The sequence below is a fragment of the Dromaius novaehollandiae genome, chromosome 37 (genome assembly GCF_036370855.1).
Source record: "Dromaius novaehollandiae isolate bDroNov1 chromosome 37, bDroNov1.hap1, whole genome shotgun sequence".
In the NCBI taxonomy this organism is placed as follows: Eukaryota; Metazoa; Chordata; class Aves; order Casuariiformes; family Dromaiidae; genus Dromaius; species Dromaius novaehollandiae.
In genome coordinates, this window is record NC_088136.1 from 613,750 (window position 1) to 631,293 (window position 17,544).

Here is a 17,544-nt window from a genome sequence, read left to right on the forward strand (position 1 = left end):
CAGAGCCAGGATTTGATCCCACGTGTTTATTGAAGCAGAAGCCGGGGGGGGGGGGGGGGAGGAAGGGGGCGCCCCTCCCCCACAGTGCAGACACCTGGAAACCCCCAAAACGGGGCTCGGGTCCTCCTGAGCAGCGCCGCCCTCCCCGCCAGGGTCCTTGCGGTGGGGGGCGGGGCCTGGCCCTGCAGGGCGTGGCTTTGCCCCGGGGGCATGGCTGTAGCACGCACCTCGCTGGCAGTGGGGTCGCAGCTGGCTCTCATTCCTCCTTCTTGTCCCTGGGGCCATCGTGGGCTGCCTGCGGGGGCGCCGGTTTAGGGGCAGCCTCCAGTGCCCCTCCCCAGTGTTCCCAGTGCCCCCCCAGTACCTGCAAGCGGGCATGCTGGTCCAGCAGGCGGTCGTACTCCCGCGTGAGCCCCTCCGCCTGGCGCCGCATGGCCTGAACTTCATTCTCTGCCTTCTCCAGTGCTGCCGGGAGGACGTGGGGGGGGGCATCAGGGACAACCCAGAGCCCCCCAGGGCCCCCCGAGCACCCTCCCCAGCCGCTCTTACTGCGCTTGCTGGCTGCCAGCTCCTCCTTCAGCTTCTCCACCTTGGCCTTAAGACTCTCATTCTCGTCGTGGGGAGCCATCAGGGCCCGGCTGTCACCCCCCGCCTCCTGCAGCTGCTGCAGGACAGGGTGAGGGGGGGGATGGAAAATGGAGGCACATGAGGGGCCACCGAAGGGGCCCAGGTGTCTGGAGATATTTCCCCCCGCCCCCCCAACGCCACTGGTACCTTGCGCAGGGCGTCGTTGTCCTCCATGTAGCGGCGGGCAGCCTGGCTGGCGCCTTCCGCCTGCTTGCGGAAAGCCTCAGTGGAGGCGCCCAGCACGGCCTGCTGGGAGATGAGCGTCACCAGTCGGCGCAGCAGGCTGCGGGAGGCGGGGGAGGATGGTCAGCTCGACGCTTGGGCCCCCTTCTCTGCGTCCCCCCCTCTGCCGCCCTGCAGGGACTCACAAGGAAAGCAGCAGGGCGAAGCCAGCCAGGTAGAGGTTGCGCTGGGCTCGGAAGAGCTTCATGTGGAAGTGCTCAAGGGCACCAGGGCTGCTCTGCAGCGACACCCGCTCAGCCACGTCATACTTGCGGGTCTCCCGCAGGGCATCTGGGCGGACGGCACTCAGCAAGGCGCTCCCAGTGCTCCCAGCAAGGAACCCTGCACTGGGAGGGCCCCATGTAACAAGCCCCCCGTCCTTGTTAACTGCCCCCCCCTTGCCCCAGGCGCTCACCCAGCAGCAGCAGCACCAAGATGACGATGAGGACGACGAAGACAGTGTTGCCGTAGGCCACGGCCAGGCCCACCAGGCGTGACTTGAAGATCTTCTGCCATCTGCCATGAGATGAGACGTCAAAGCATGCATATGGGGGGGGGTAGGTCAGAGATGCCCCTCATCACTGCCCCCCCCCCACTACACAAAAGAGGCCCCAGCATCCGGGTGACCCCCAGCCCCTACCTGGCAGCTGAGATGAAGGGGACGCAGAGCAGCAGGACGAGGAAGACCTCAGCGTAGAGGAAGGTGGCAACTGCGGTCCACTGCAGGCTCATGGCAGCCTGGCCCCGGGGGGAAAGGGGGAGCGGCCTGAGGACCCGCGTGTCTACCCTCCCCCTCTCCCGGAGGAACCCAGGCGCCCGGGACCCCACCCCCCACCCCCGCGAGAGACTCAAGGGCCGTTTCTCCCTCCCCCAAAGAGACCCAGGCGTCCGGGCCCCGCGGAGAGCGTCCTAAGGGTCGCCTCTCCTCCTCTAAAGGGATCTAGGCGTCCGGGCACCCCGCCACGTCAGGGGATCCAGCCGTCCGAGCGGAACCGCCATCTAACACACCCCACCCACCCCAAGAGGAGACCCCCGTTCTCACTATCTAGCAGCGGCGCCCACCAGGGCCCCACAGCCCCCTACCAGAAACAGGAAGCGGCGCTGCAGGAAATCCCGCCCCCCAGCCGGCCCGCCTCGCCCAATCGCAGCCGGGGACCGGAAGTGCCGCCGTCATCCCAGCGGCTACCGAGGCGGAAAGAGGCAAGTCGACATCCGGACAAGGCCGGGAGGAAGTGTCGAGAGCTACTTCCGGCGCGGATGTCTGTGGAGCGGGTCGGGTTGTGGACGGGGCCTGTTTTGGAAAGAGAACCCCTCCGGTTTCGCGCTTTTTGCGGATTCTTACAGCGGACGGGTGGTACGAGCTGCTAGAGCCTGTGACAACCCAGTACGGGCCCGCGGAGCCCAGCACAAACGCGCACTGGGACGGGTTCTATGGGATCTGTGGGCTCGTAGGGGCTTGTACAGGCTCGAGACGGTACAAGAGCCTGCAGAGGTAGGCAGGAGCCCGTACAAGCCTGCACGAGCCTGTACAGGCCCGCAGCAGCCGATACGAGCCGGAATGAGTCTGGCATGAGCCTGTACAAGCCCGAGGCCTAGTGCTGGCCTGTACAGGGTCGTATGGGCTCGTATGGACCTATGTGGGCTCGTGCCGGGCTCATTTGGGCTCATACCAGCTGCTGTAGGCCTCTATGGGATCATGTGGGCCTCTCTGGGCTCCTACAGGCTTGTGCAGGTTTCTGTGGGCTCGTATGAGCTCACGCAGGCCTCTACAGGCTTGTGAGGGTTCGTACGGGCTTGTACAGACTCCCTGGGCTCGTATAGGTTGTGACAGGCTTGTACAGTCTCGTGCAGGCCTCTATGGGCTTGTACAGGCTTGGACAGCCTCATACGGGCTCGTATGGTTTCATGCAGGCCTCTATGGGCTCGTACAGTCTCATACAGGGTCGTGCGGGCCTCTACAGGGTCGTGCGGCCTCATACAGGCTCGTGCAGGCTGCTACGGGGTTGTGCGGGCTCATACAGGCTTGTGCGGGCAGCTACAGTTTTGTATGGGCTTGTGCAGGCCTCCACGGGCTCATACGAGTTTGTGTGGACTCATGCGGGCCTTTATGGCCTTGTAAAGGCTTGTGCAGGTCTCTACGGGTTCATGTGGGCCTCTACAGGCTTGTATGGGTTTGTACGGGCTCGTGCTGGCCTCTGCATGCTTGTACAGGCTCATATGGGCCTCTGTGGGCTCATATGGGTTTGCACGGGCCTCTACAGGCTCGTACGGGCTTGTACGGGCTTGTACAGGCTCATTTGGGCCTCTACGGGATCATATGGGCTCACACAGGCCTCTACAGGCTCGTATGTACTCGTGCGGGCCTCTATGGACCAATTCTTCTTGCATTGCCTGGGCCCTTGAGGCTGTTGAGGGTGTTTCCCATCATCTTTGGGGCAGCCACGGCCCCTCCAGGGCTGCGTGAGGTCCCCAGACTGCTCCCAGATGTGCTTTCAGCGCTCCACAATGTGCCTCGTGTGTCTGGGGCTACGGCTTGTGTGCACGGAGCTGGGAGACAGAGTTTCTGTGGGGATGGGGGGAGCCTCCAGGCATGATGCTGTCAGCTGCATTGAATCCTGTAACATGCCTTATTGCCTCTTTGGTGTGCACCAAGGCCCTTCATTTGTATTTTGGTTTGCCCCAGAGCCCTTTATTTGCACTCTGATGCTTTCAGGACCCCCCAAACTCACATTTTGGGTTGCCCCCCAGCCCTCTGCGTGCCTTTCAGGGTGCCCTGGGGCCCTGTGTTTGTTTTCCAGCATGTCACAAAGGTCTCCATTTAGCTTTCTCTCCTGTCCCAGAGTTTTCTGGGTGCTTCTCGGTGTGCCCCAGGGCCCTCCTTTTGGTGCCCCCAGAGTCACTCTGTTTGCTTTTTCTTTTCTATTTCTTTTTTTTCTTTTTTTTCTTTCTTTTTTTTTTTTTTTAACTTTTGTTGCACTCAGAGCTCTTGATTTGTTCTCTTGTCCTCTGCATACTCCCCTTTCCACACTCTACATCCCAGGGCTTTCCCTTCAGCTTGCAACAAGCTGCTGTCAGGAGAGTGGGGGTGCCTCTGCTGCCCTGGCAGCCCCAGCTGTCCCTGATGGGGCTGATGGCCAGGCCCCCTGCCCAGTTCCTGCAGGGCCGCAGCTGCGGGCCCTGGGGCTGGGATGAATGCCAGGTGGGGCTGGGTAGGTGGGAGGGGCCCCAGGTGGGGCTGATGGCAAGGGCAGGCACACATTTAGGGGCTGGGGCCACAGCTGGGGGGGAGCTGGCACTGGGGCAGGACCTGGGCAGCGGAGCTGCCGCGGAGCACGGCCCGCCGGGACCTGCCCGGTAGCCGCCCCGCGGAGGAGGTGAGTGGGGCTGGGGGAGGCGCACTGCAGGCTGCGGGTCCCACGTGCGGCGGGGGTGCCGGTGGCTGGGAGCGTCCCGGGCGCCGCAGCACCACCGGGACCAGGGAAGGCGGTGCGGGCTGACGATGTGGTGGGGAAGAGGGGTGCCCCGGGGCCACGGAGGTGGGGGGGCGGAACGGGGTGCGTGGGGGCTGTCGTGCAGTTTACTGTGCGGTCGGAGTAGCGTGGGGGAGCACCCTGTATGGGCTTGCAGCAGCCTCTGCGGGCTCGGGCGGGCCTCTACGGGCTCGCACGGGTTCGCAGTAGCCTCTATGGGCTCGTGTGGGCCCGTACGGGCTCGTGTGGGCCTCTATGGGCTCACACAGGCTCGCGGCACCCTCTATGGGCTTGCGCGGACCTCTACGGGCTCCTACGGGCTTGTACGGGGCCGTACGGGCTCGTGTGGGCCTCTACGGGCTCGCACGGGCTCGCGGCAGCCTCTACGGGCTCGTGCGGGCCCGTACGGGCTCCTACGGGCTCGTATGGGCCACTACGGTCTCATGCGGGACTCTATGGGCTCGCATGGGCTCGTGGCAGCCTCTGCGGGCCTGTGCAGGCCCGTACGGGCTCGTGCGGGCTCGCACGGGCTCACGGCAGTCTCTACGGGCTCGTGCGGGCCCGTACGGGCTACTATGGGCTTGTATGGGCCCGTACGGGCTCACACGGGCCTCTACGGGCTTGCACAGGCTCGCAGCAGCCCCAACGGGATCCCAGCAGCCTCTACGGGCTCGCGCAGACCCGTACGGGCTCCTACGCCTCGTGCGGGCCTCTATGGGCTCCTACGGGCTCACGGTGGGCTCCTATAGGCTCGTATGGGCCCGTGCGGGCCTCTACGGGCTCGTGTGGGCCTCTACGGGCTCCTACGGGCTTGTGCAGGCTCCTACGGGCTCACGGCAGCCTCTATGGGCTCGTGTGGGCCTCTACAGGCTTGCACGGGCTCGCGGCGGGCACCTACAGGCTCGCGGAGGGCTCCTACGGCCTCGTGCGGGCCTGTACAGCCTCGTGCGGGCCTCTACGGGCACCTACGGGCTCGCGGCGGGCTCCTACGGGTCCGTGCGGGCCTCTACGGGCTCGCATGAGCTCACGGCAGGCTCGTACGGGCTTGTGCGGGCCCGTACGGTCTCCTATGGGCTCGCACGGGCCTGTACGGGATCGTACGGGTCTCTACGGGCTTGCACAGGCTCGTGGCGGGCTCCTACGGGCTCGTACGGGCCCATACGGTCTCCTACAGGCTCGCAGAGGGCCCGTACAGGATCGTGCGGGTCTCTACGGGCTCGTACGGACTTGCGGTGGGCTCCTACAGGCTCGTACCGGCCTGTACGGGCTCGCACGGGCTCACAGCGGGCTCCTACGGGCTCGTGTGGGCCCGTATGGGCTCATGCGGACCCGTACAGGCTAGCTAGGTCTCGCAGCAGGCTCCTACGGGCTCGTGCGGACCCGTACGGGCTCGTACGGGCCTCTACATGCTCCTACGGGCTCGTGGCGGGCTCCTACGGGCTCGTGCGGGCCCGTACGGGATCCTACAGGCCCGTGCGGGCCTCTACGGGCTCGCGGCGGGCCCCTACGGGATCCTACGGGCTCGTGCAGGCCCGTATGGGCTCGTGCGGGCCTCTACCGGCTCGCATTGGCTCGCGGTGGGCTCGTGCGGGTGCGTACGGGCTCATGCGGGCCCGTACAGGCTAGCAAGGTCTCGCGGCAGGCTCCTATGGGCTCGTGCGGGCTCGTACGGGCCTCTACATGCTCGCACGGGCTTGCTGCGGGCTCCTACTGGCTTGTGCGGGTGCGTATGGGCTCGTGCGGGCTTGTACGGGCCTCTACAGGCTCCTACGGGCTCGCGGCGGGCTCCTACGGGCTCGTGCGGGCCTGTACGGGCTCGCGTGGGCTCGCGGCGGGCTCGTACGGGCTCGTACAGGCCTCTACGGGCTCGCACAGGCTCGCGGATGGCTCCTACGGGCTCGTGCGGACCTGCACGGGCTCGTGCGGGCCTCTACGGGCTCGCACGTGCTCGCGGCGGGTTCCTATGGGCTCGTGCGGGCCCGTACGGGCTCCTACGGCCTCGTGTGTGTCTCTACGGGCTCGCGGTGGGCTCCTACAGGTTTGTGCAGGCCCGTACGAGGTCCTAGGATCCCGTACAGACCTGTACGGGCTCATGCAGGCCTGTACAGGATCGCATGGGCTCGCGGCGGGCTCCTATGGGTTTGTGCGGGCCCGTACGGGCTCGTACGGGCGTGTATGGGCCTCTAAGGGCTTGTACGGGCTCATGCGGCGGGCTCCTACGGCTCGTGCGGGCCCGTATGGGCTCGTACAGGCTCGCACGGGCCCGTATGGGGTCGTGCGTGCCTCTACGGGCTCGCACAGGTTCGCGGCGGGCTCATACGGGCTCGAGCGGGCCTGCACGGGCTCGCACGGGCGTGTACGGGCCTCTACGGGCTCGCGGCGGGCCTCTACGGGCTCGTGCGGGCCCGTACGGGCTCCTATGGGCCCGTACGGGCTCGCACGGGCTTGTGGTGGGCTCCTACGGGCTCGTGCGGGACCGTATGGGATCCTAGGGGCTCATACGGGATCCTAGGGGCTCATACGGGCCTCTACGGGCTTGCACGGGCTCACGGCAGGCTCGTGCGGGCCCGTATGGGGTCGTGCGGGCCTCTACGGGCTCGCATGGGCTTCTACAGGATCGTACGGGCTCATAGGGGCCCATACGGGCTCCTATGGGCCTCTACGGGCTTGCATGGGCTCGCGGTGGGCTCCTACGGGCTCATTCGGGCCTGTACGGGCTCGTGCGGGCCTCTACGGACTCGCATGGGCTCGTGGCGGTCTCGTACGGGCTCGTGCGGGTGCGTACGGGCTTTTACAGGATCGTATGGGCCTCTACGGGCTCGCATGGGCTCGTGGTGGGCTCCTACGGGCTTGTGCGGGCCCGTAGGGGCTTGTACGGGCGTGTACGGGCCTCTACGGGCTCGCACGGGCTCGCGGCGGGATCCTACGGGCTCATAGGGGCTCATACAGGCTCCTATGGGCCTCTACGGGCTCGCGGCAGGCTCGCGGCGGGCTCCTACAGGCTCGTGCGGGCCTGTACGGGCGCATGCGGGCCTCTACGGGCTCGTACGGGCGCATGCGGGCCTCTACGGGCTCCTACGGGCTCGTGCGGGCCTCTACGGCGTCGTGCGGGCTCGCGGCAGGCTCCTACGGGCTCGTGCGGGCCTGTACGGGATCCTACGGGCTCGTGCGGGATCCTACGGGCTCGTGGCGGGCTCGAACGGGCTCATGCAGGTGCGTACGGGCTTGTACGGACTTGTGCGGGCCTCTACGGGCTCACGTGGGCTCGCAGCGGGCTCCTATGGGGTCGTGCGGGCCCGTACGGGCCTGTACGGGCGTGTACGGGCCTCTACGGGCTCGCAGCGGGCTCCTACAGGCTCGTGCGTTCCCGTACAGGCTCGTGCGGGCCTCTACAGGCTCGAACGGGCTCGTGGCGGGGTCATACAGGCTTGTGCAGGCCTGTACCGGCTCGTGCGCGCCTGTACGGGCCTCTATGGGCTCGTACGGGCCTCTATGGGCTCGCACGGGCTCGCGGCGGGCTCCTACGGGCTCGTGCAGGCCCGTACGGGCTTGTACTGGCTCGTATGGGCCTCTACGGGCCCTCATGGGCTTGCGGTGGGCTCATATGGGCTCGTTTGGGCCTATACGGGCTCGTGCGGCCCTGTACGGGCCTCTACGGGCTCGCACGGGCTCATGGCGGGCTCCTACCGGCTCGTGTGGACCCGCACGTGCTCGTTCGGGCCTCTACAGGCTCGCACGGGCTCGCGGCGGGCTCCTACGGGCTCGTGCAGGCATCTACGGGCTCGTGCGGGCTCGCGGCCGGCTCCTACGAGCTTGTGCAGGCCTGTACGGGCTTGTACGGGTGTTTATGGGCCTCTACGGGCTCCTACGGGCTCGTGCGGAGCCATACGGGCTCGTGCGGAGCCATACGGGCTCGCGCGGGCCTCTACGGGCTCGCACGGGCTCGTGGCGGGCTCCTATGGGCTCGTGCGTACCCGTACGGGCCAGTCCCGGCTCATGTGGGCCTCTATGTGCTCGCACGGGCTCGCGGCGGGCTCCTACGGGCTCGTGCGGGCCCATACGGGATCCTACAGGCTCGCATGGGCTCGCACGGGCTTGTGTGGGCCTGTACGGGCTTGTGTGGGCCTGTACGGGTCTGTACGGGCTTGCACGGGGTCGCGGTGGGCTCCTACGGGCTCGTGCGGACCCGTACAGGCTCGTACGGGCCTCTACGGGCTTGCACGTGCTCGTGGCGGTCTCGTACGGGCTCGTGTGGGTGCGTACGGGCTCGTACGGGCTTGTACGGGCCTCTACGGGCTTGCACGGGCTCGTGGTGGGCTGCTACGGGCTCGTGCGGGCCCGTACGGGCGTGTACGGGCCTCTACGGTCTCCTACGGGCTCGTGCGGGCCTCTATGGGTTCGCACGTGTTCGCGGCGGGCTCCTACGGGCACGGGCAGGCCCGTACGGGCTCGTGTGGGTGTGTACGGGCCTCTACGGGCTCGCATGGGCTCGCATGGGCTCGCGGCAGGCTCCTATGGGCTCGTGCGGACCTGCACGGGCTCGTGTGGGCCTCTAGGGGCTTGCACGTGCTCACGGTGGGCTCCTACAGGTTTGTGCAGGCCCGTACGAGGTCCTAGAATCCCATACGGGCCTGTACAGGCTCGTGCGGGCCTGTACAGGATTGCTTGGGCTCGCGGAGGGCTCCTACGGGCTCGTGCGGGCCTCTACGGGTTCGCACGGGCTCGTGGCGGTCTCGTACGGGCTCATGCGGGTGCGTACGGGCTTTTACAGGATCGTACGGGCTCGCACGGGCTCGCACGGGCTCGTGGCAGCCACCTACGGGCTTGTGCGGGCGTGTACGGGCCTCTACAGGATCGCACGGGCTCGCGGTGGGATCCTATGGGCTCGTGTGGCCCCGTACGGGCTCGTACGGGCGTGTACGGGCCTCTATGGGCTCGCATGGGCTCGTGTTGGGCTCCTACGGGCTCGTGCGGGCCTTTACGGGCTCGTGCGGGCCTGTACAGGATTGCATGGGCTCGCGGCGGGCTCCTACGGGCTCGTGCGGGCTCCTATGGGCTCGTGCGGGCATGTACGGGCCTCTACGGGCTCGCATGGGCTCGTGTTGGGCTCCTACGGGCTCGTGCAGGCTCATACGGGATCACACGGGCTTGTACGGGCCCGTATGGGCTCATACGGGCATCCACGGGCTCACACGGGTTCGTGGTGGGCTCCTACGGGCTCATGCGGGCCTGTATGGGCTCCTACGGGCCTGTGCGGGCCTCTACGGGCTCGCGGTGGGCTCCTACGGGCTCGCGCGGGCCTCTACGGGCTCGCATGGGCTCGTGGCGGGCTCCTACGGGCTCGTGCGGGCCTCTACGGGCTCCTACGGGCTCGCGGCAGGCTCCTACGGGCTCGTGTGTTCCCGTACGGACTCGTGCGGGCCTCTACAGGCTCGCATGGGCTCACGGCGGGGTCATACGGGCTCGTGGGGGCCTGTACGGGCTCGTGCGGGCCTGTACGGGCTTCTATGGGCTCGCAAGGGCTCGTGGCGGACCCGTACAGGCTTGTGTGGGCCTCTATGGGCTCGCGGCTGGCTCCTACGGGCTCGTGCGGGCCTGTATGGGCTCACACGGGCTCACGGTGGGCCTGTACGGGCTCGTGCGGGCTTGTACGGGCCTCTACGGCCTCGCACGGGCTTGCGGCAGACCCGTATAGCCTCGTGCGGGCCTCTACGGGCTCGTAAGGGCTCGCGGTGGGCTCCTACAGGCTCGTGCGGGCCTGTACGGGCTCATGCGGGCCTGTATGGGCCTCTATGGGCTCGCACGGGCTCGCGGTGGTCTCCTATGGGCTCGTGCGGACCCGTATGGGCTCATACGGGCCTCTACGGGCCCACACGGGCTCGCGGCGGGCTCCTACGGGCTCGTGCGTTCCCGTACAGGCTTGTGCGGGCCTCTACAGGCTCGCACGGGCTCACGGAGGGGTCATACGGGCTTGTGCGGGCCTGTACGGGCTCGTGCAGGCCTCTACAGGCTCGCACGGGCTCACGGCGGGGTCATAAGGGCTTGTGCGGGCCTGTACGGGCTTCTACGGGCTTGCACGGGCTCGTGGCGGACCCGTACAGGCTCGTGCGGGCCTCTATGGGCTCGTGGCGGGCTCCTACGGGCCTGTACGGGCTTGTGCGGGCCTCTACAGGCTCACACAGGCTCACGGCGGGGTCATACGGGCTCGTGCGGGCCCGTATGGGCTCGTGCGGGCGTGTACGGGCCTCTACGGGCTCGCACGGGCTCGCGGCGGGCTGCTATGGGATCCTACGGGCCCGTATGGGCTCGTATGGGCCTCCACGGGCTCGCACGGGTTCGCGGTGGGCTCCTACGGGCTCGTGCGGGCCTGTACGGGCTCCTATGGGCTTCTACGGGATCGTACGGGCTTGCGGTGGGCTCCTATGGGCTCGTGCAGGCCTGTACGGGCTCTTGCGGGCCTGTACGGGCCTGTACGGGCTTGCACGGGCTCGCGGTGGGCTCCTATGGGCTCGTGCAGGCATCTACGGGCTCGTGCGGGCCTCTACGGGCTCGCATGGGCTCGTGGCGGGCTCCTACGGGCTCGTGCGGGTGCGTACGGGCTCGTACGGGCTCGTGCGGGCCTCTACGGGCTCCTACCGGCTCCTACGGGCTCGCGGCAGGCTCCTACGGGCTCGTGCGTTCCCGTACGGAGTCGTGCGGGCCTCTACAGGCTCGCACGGGCTCACGGCGGGGTCATACGGGCTCGTGCGGGCCTGTACGGGCTTCTACGGGCTTGCACGGGCTCGTGGCGGACCAGTACAGGCTCGTGCGGGCCTCTATGGGCTCGCATGGGCTCGCGGCGGGCTCCTACGGGCTCGCGCGGGCCTCTACGGGCTCGCGCGGGCTCGTGGCGGGCTGCTACGGGCTCGTGTGGGTGCGTATGGGCTTGTACTGGCTCGTATGGGCCGCTATGGGCTCGCACGGGCTTGCGGCGGGTTCATACGGGCTCGTGCGGGTCTGTACGGGTTCGTGCGGCCCTCTACGGGCCTCTGCGGGCTCACACGGGCTCACACGGGCTCCTATGGGCTCATGCGGACCCATACGGGCTCGTGCGGGCCTGTACGCGCTCGCACGGGCTCGTGGCGTTCTCGTACGGGCTCGTGCGGGTGCGTACGGGCTTTTACGGGATCGTGCGGGCCTCTACGGGCTCGCACGGGCTTGTGGCAGGCTCCCACGGGCTCCTGCGGGCCTGTACGGTCTCCTGCGGGCCTGTACGGGCCTCTACGGGCTCGCATGGGCTCGCGGCGGACCCGTACAGCTTCGTGCGGGCCTCTACGGGCTCGCACGGGGTCGCGGCAGGCTCCTACGGGCTCGTGCGGGCCTGTACGGGCTCGTGCGGGCCTGTACGGGCTTCTATGGGCTCGCAAGGCCTCGTGGCGGACCCGTACAGGCTTGTGTGGGCCTCTATGGGCTCGCGGCTGGCTCCTACGGGCTCGTGCGGGCCTGTACGGGCTCACACGGGCTCACGGTGGGCCTGTACGGGCTCGTGCGGGCTTGTACGGGCCTCTACGGCCTCGCACGGGCTTGCGGCAGACCCGTATAGCCTCGTGCGGGCCTCTACGGGCTCGTAAGGGCTCGCGGTGGGCTCCTACAGGCTCGTGCGGGCCTGTACGGGCTCATGCGGGCCTGTATGGGCCTCTATGGGCTCGCACGGGCTCGCGGTGGTCTCCTACGGGCTCGTGCGGACCCGTATGGGCTCATACGGGCCTCTACGGGCCCACACGGGCTCGCGGCGGGCTCCTACGGGCTCGTGCGTTCCCGTACAGGCTTGTGCGGGCCTCTACAGGCTCGCACGGGCTCACGGAGGGGTCATACGGGCTTGTGCGGGCCTGTACGGGCTCGTGCAGGCCTCTACAGGCTCGCACGGGCTCACGGCGGGGTCATAAGGGCTTGTGCGGGCCTGTACGGGCTTCTACGGGCTTGCACGGGCTCGTGGCGGACCCGTACAGGCTCGTGCGGGCCTCTATGGGCTCGTGGCGGGCTCCTACGGGCCTGTACGGGCTTGTGCGGGCCTCTACAGGCTCACACGGGCTCACGGCGGGGTCATACGGGCTCGTGCGGGCCCGTATGGGCTCGTGCGGGCGTGTACGGGCCTCTACGGGCTCGCACGGGCTCGCGGCGGGCTGCTATGGGATCCTACGGGCCCGTATGGGCTCGTATGGGCCTCCACGGGCTCGCACGGGTTCGCGGTGGGCTCCTACGGGCTCGTGCGGGCCTGTACGGGCTCCTATGGGCTTCTACGGGATCGTACGGGCTTGCGGTGGGCTCCTATGGGCTCGTGCAGGCCTGTACGGGCTCTTGCGGGCCTGTACGGGCCTGTACGGGCTTGCACGGGCTCGCGGTGGGCTCCTATGGGCTCGTGCAGGCATCTACGGGCTCGTGCGGGCCTCTACGGGCTCGCATGGGCTCGTGGCGGGCTCCTACGGGCTCGTGCGGGTGCGTACGGGCTCGTACGGGCTCGTGCGGGCCTCTACGGGCTCCTACCGGCTCCTACGGGCTCGCGGCAGGCTCCTACGGGCTCGTGCGTTCCCGTACGGAGTCGTGCGGGCCTCTACAGGCTCGCACGGGCTCACGGCGGGGTCATACGGGCTCGTGCGGGCCTGTACGGGCTTCTACGGGCTTGCACGGGCTCGTGGCGGACCAGTACAGGCTCGTGCGGGCCTCTATGGGCTCGCATGGGCTCGCGGCGGGCTCCTACGGGCTCGCGCGGGCCTCTACGGGCTCGCGCGGGCTCGTGGCGGGCTGCTACGGGCTCGTGTGGGTGCGTATGGGCTTGTACTGGCTCGTATGGGCCGCTATGGGCTCGCACGGGCTTGCGGCGGGTTCATACGGGCTCGTGCGGGTCTGTACGGGTTCGTGCGGCCCTCTACGGGCCTCTGCGGGCTCACACGGGCTCACACGGGCTCCTATGGGCTCATGCGGACCCATACGGGCTCGTGCGGGCCTGTACGCGCTCGCACGGGCTCGTGGCGTTCTCGTACGGGCTCGTGCGGGTGCGTACGGGCTTTTACGGGATCGTGCGGGCCTCTACGGGCTCGCACGGGCTTGTGGCAGGCTCCCACGGGCTCCTGCGGGCCTGTACGGTCTCCTGCGGGCCTGTACGGGCCTCTACGGGCTCGCATGGGCTCGCGGCGGACCCGTACAGCTTCGTGCGGGCCTCTACGGGCTCGCACGGGGTCGCGGCAGGCTCCTACGGGCTCGTGCGGGCCTGTACGGGCTCGTGCGGGCCTGTACGGGCTTCTATGGGCTCGCAAGGCCTCATGGCGGACCCGTACAGGCTTGTGTGGGCCTCTATGGGCTCGCGGCTGGCTCCTACGGGCTCGTGCGGGCCTGTACGGGCTCACACGGGCTCACGGTGGGCCTGTACGGGCTCGTGCGGGCTTGTACGGGCCTCTACGGCCTCGCACGGGCTTGCGGCAGACCCGTATAGCCTTGTGCGGGCCTCTACGGGCTCGTAAGGGCTCGCGGTGGGCTCCTACAGGCTCGTGCGGGCCTGTACGGGCTCATGCGGGCCTGTATGGGCCTCTATGGGCTCGCACGGGCTCGCGGTGGTCTCCTACGGGCTCGTGCGGACCCGTATGGGCTCATACGGGCCTCTACGGGCCCACACGGGCTCGCGGCGGGCTCCTACGGGCTCGTGCGTTCCCGTACAGGCTTGTGCGGGCCTCTACAGGCTCGCACGGGCTCACGGAGGGGTCATACGGGCTTGTGCGGGCCTGTACGGGCTCGTGCAGGCCTCTACAGGCTCGCACGGGCTCACGGCGGGGTCATAAGGGCTTGTGCGGGCCTGTACGGGCTTCTACGGGCTTGCACGGGCTCGTGGCGGACCCGTACAGGCTCGTGCGGGCCTCTATGGGCTCGTGGCGGGCTCCTACGGGCCTGTACGGGCTTGTGCGGGCCTCTACAGGCTCACACGGGCTCACGGCGGGGTCATACGGGCTCGTGCGGGCCCGTATGGGCTCGTGCGGGCGTGTACGGGCCTCTACGGGCTCGCACGGGCTCGCGGCGGGCTGCTATGGGATCCTACGGGCCCGTATGGGCTCGTATGGGCCTCCACGGGCTCGCACGGGTTCGCGGTGGGCTCCTACGGGCTCGTGCGGGCCTGTACGGGCTCCTATGGGCTTCTACGGGATCGTACGGGCTTGCGGTGGGCTCCTATGGGCTCGTGCAGGCATCTACGGGCTCGTGCGGGCCTCTACGGGCTCGCATGGGCTCGTGGCGGGCTCCTACGGGCTCGTGCGGGTGCGTACGGGCTTGTACGGGCTCGTGCGGGCCTCTACGGGCTCCTACCGGCTCCTACGGGCTCGCGGCAGGCTCCTACGGGCTCGTGTGTTCCCGTACGGACTCGTGCGGGCCTCTACAGGCTCGCACGGGCTCACGGCGGGGTCATACGGGCTCGTGCGGGCCTGTACGGGCTTCTACGGGCTTGCACGGGCTCGTGGCGGACCCGTACAGGCTCGTGCGGGCCTCTATGGGCTCGTGCGGGCTCGCGGCGGGCCTCTACGGGCTCGCGCGGGCCTCTACGGGCTCGCGCGGGCTCGTGGCGGGCTGCTACGGGCTCGTGTGGGTGCGTATGGGCTTGTACTGGCTCGTATGGGCCGCTATGGGCTCGCACGGGCTTGCGGCGGGTTCATACGGGCTCGTGCGGGTCTGTACGGGTTCGTGCGGCCCTCTACGGGCCTCTGCGGGCTCACACGGGCTCACACGGGCTCCTATGGGCTCATGCGGACCCATACGGGCTCGTGCGGGCCTGTATGCGCTCGCACGGGCTCGTGGCGTTCTCGTACGGGCTCGTGCGGGTGCGTACGGGCTTTTACGGGATCGTGCGGGCCTCTACGGGCTCGCACGGGCTTGTGGCAGGCTCCCACGGGCTCCTGCGGGCCTGTACGGTCTCCTGCGGGCCTGTACGGGCCTCTACGGGCTCGCATGGGCTCGCGGCGGACCCGTACAGCTTCGTGCGGGCCTCTACGGGCTCGCACGGGGTCGCGGCAGGCTCCTACGGGCTTGTGCGGGCCTGTACGGGCTCGTGCGGGCCTCTACAGGCTCGCACGGGCTCACGGCGGGATCCTATTGGCTCGTGTGGGCAGGTACGGGCTCGTACGGGCGTGTACGGGCCTCTATGGGCTCGCACAGGTTCGTGGCGGTCTCGTACGGGCTCGTACGGGCCTCTACGGGCTCGGGGCGGGCTCCTACGGGCTCGTGCGGGCCCGTATGGGCTCGTGCAGGCTCCTACGGGCCTCTACGGGCTCGCACGGTCTCGCGGCGGGCTCCTACGGGCTCGTGCGGGCCCGTATGGGATCCTACGGGCCCGTATGGGCTCATACGGGCCTCCACGGGCTCGCACGGGTTCGCGGTGGGCTCCTACGGGCTTGTGCGGGCCTGTACGGGCTCCTATCGGCTTCTACGGGCTCGCACAGGCTCGTGGTGGGCTCCTACGGGCTCGTGCGGGCTCGTGCGGGCCTCTACGGGCCTGTACGGGCCGCTACGGGCTCGTACGGGCTCGCAGCAGGCTCCTACGGGCTCGTGCGGGCCCGTACGGACTCGTGCGGGCCTCTACAGGCTTGCACGGGCTCACGGCGGGGTCATACGGGCTCGCACGGGCTCGTGGCGGGCTGCTACGGGCTCATGCGGGCCTCTACGGGCTCGCACGGGCTCGTGGCGGGCTGCTATGGGCTCGTGCAGGCCCATACGGGCTCCTACGGCTTCGTGCATGTCTCTACGGGCTCGCACAGGCTCGCGGCGGGCTCCTACAGGTTCATGCAGGCCCCTATGAGGTCGTAGGATCCCGTACAGGCCTGTACGGGCTCGTGTGGGCCTGTACAGGATTGCACGGGCTCGCGGTGGGCTCCTACGGGCTCGTGCGGGCTCGTGCGGGCCTCTACGGGCCTGTACGGGCCTCTACGGGCTCGTACGGGCTCGCAGCAGGCTCCTACGGGCTCGTGCGGGCCCGTACGGACTCGTGCGGGCCTCTACAGGCTTGCACGGGCTCACGGCGGGGTCATACGGGCTCGTGCGGGCCTGTACGGGCTTCTACGGGCTTGCACGGGCTCGTGGCGGACCCGTACAGGCTCGTGCGGGCCTCTATGGGCTCGCATGGGCTCGCGGAGGGCTCCTATGGGCCTGTACGGGCTCGTGCGGGCCTCTACAGGCTCGCATGGGCTCACGGCGGGGTCATAAGGGCTCGTGCGGGCCTGTACGGGCTCGTGCGGGCCTGTATGGGCCTTTACGGCCTCGCACGGGCTTGCAGCAGACCCGTATGGGATCCTACGGGCTCATACGGGATCCTACGGGCCCGTACGGGCTCGTACGGGCCTCCACGGGCTCGCACGGGTTCGCGGTGGGCTCCTACGGGCTCGTGCGGGCCTGTACGGGTTCCTATGGGCTTCTACGGGATCGTACGGGCTCGCGGTGGGCTCCTACAGGCTCGTGCAGGCCTGTGCGGGCTCCTGCGGGCCTGTACGGGCCTGTACGGGCTTGCACGGGTTCGCGGTGGGCTCCTATGGGCTCGTGCGGACCCGTACGGGCTCGTGCGGGCCTCTACGGGCTCGCATGGGCTCGTGGCGGGCTCCTACGGGCTCGTGCGGGTGCGTACGGGCTCGTACGGGCTCGTGCGGGCCTCTACGGGCTCCTACCGGCTCCTACGGGCTCGCGGCAGGCTCCTACGGGCTCGTGCGTTCCCGTACGGACTCGTGCGGGCCTCTACAGGCTCGCACGGGCTCATGGAGGGGTCATACGGGCTCGTGCGGGCCTGTACGGGCTTCTACGGGCTTGCACGGGCTCGTGGCGGACCCGTACAGGCTCGTGCGGGCCTCTATGGGCTCGCATGGGCTCGCGGCGGGCTCGTACGGGCTCGTGCGGGCCTCTACGGGCTCGTGCGGGCCTCTACAGGCTTGCACGGGCTCACGGCGGGGTCATACGGGCTCGCACGGGCTCGTGGTGGGCTGCTACGGGCTCATGCGGGCCTCTACGGGCTCGCACGGGCTCGTGGCGGGCTGCTATGGGCTCGTGCAGGCCCATACGGGCTCCTACGGCTTCGTGCATGTCTCTACGGGCTCGCACAGGCTCGCGGCGGGCTCCTACAGGTTCATGCAGGCCCCTATGAGGTCGTAGGCTCCCGTACAGGCCTGTACGGGCTCGTGCGGGCCTGTACAGGATTGCATGGGCTCGCGGTGGGCTCCTACGGGCT

General features: G+C 68.7%; 1 protein-coding gene across 3 annotated transcripts; it reads right to left on the reverse strand.

Annotated features, from left to right (window-relative positions):
- Positions 1-6: 6 nt before the first annotated feature.
- On the reverse strand, positions 7-2,064 carry BCAP31 (B cell receptor associated protein 31). 3 transcript variants are annotated; one of them, XM_064503455.1, is made up of 8 exons: positions 1,933-2,064; positions 1,490-1,587; positions 1,265-1,365; positions 996-1,140; positions 775-910; positions 550-661; positions 365-465; positions 7-295 (listed from the first exon to the last, which is right to left on the reverse strand). In XM_064503455.1, exons 2-8 carry the CDS (start codon positions 1,579-1,581, stop codon positions 257-259), a joined length of 726 nt encoding a protein of 241 aa, XP_064359525.1. In that variant the 5' UTR covers positions 1,582-1,587; positions 1,933-2,064; the 3' UTR covers positions 7-256. The 3 variants fall into 3 exon arrangements, with proteins under 3 accessions (XP_064359525.1, XP_025970867.1, XP_025970875.1); XM_026115082.2 differs by having other exon boundaries at positions 550-664; XM_026115090.2 differs by having other exon boundaries at positions 550-664; positions 1,892-1,980.
- Between the last annotated feature and the right edge of the window lie 15,480 nt (positions 2,065-17,544).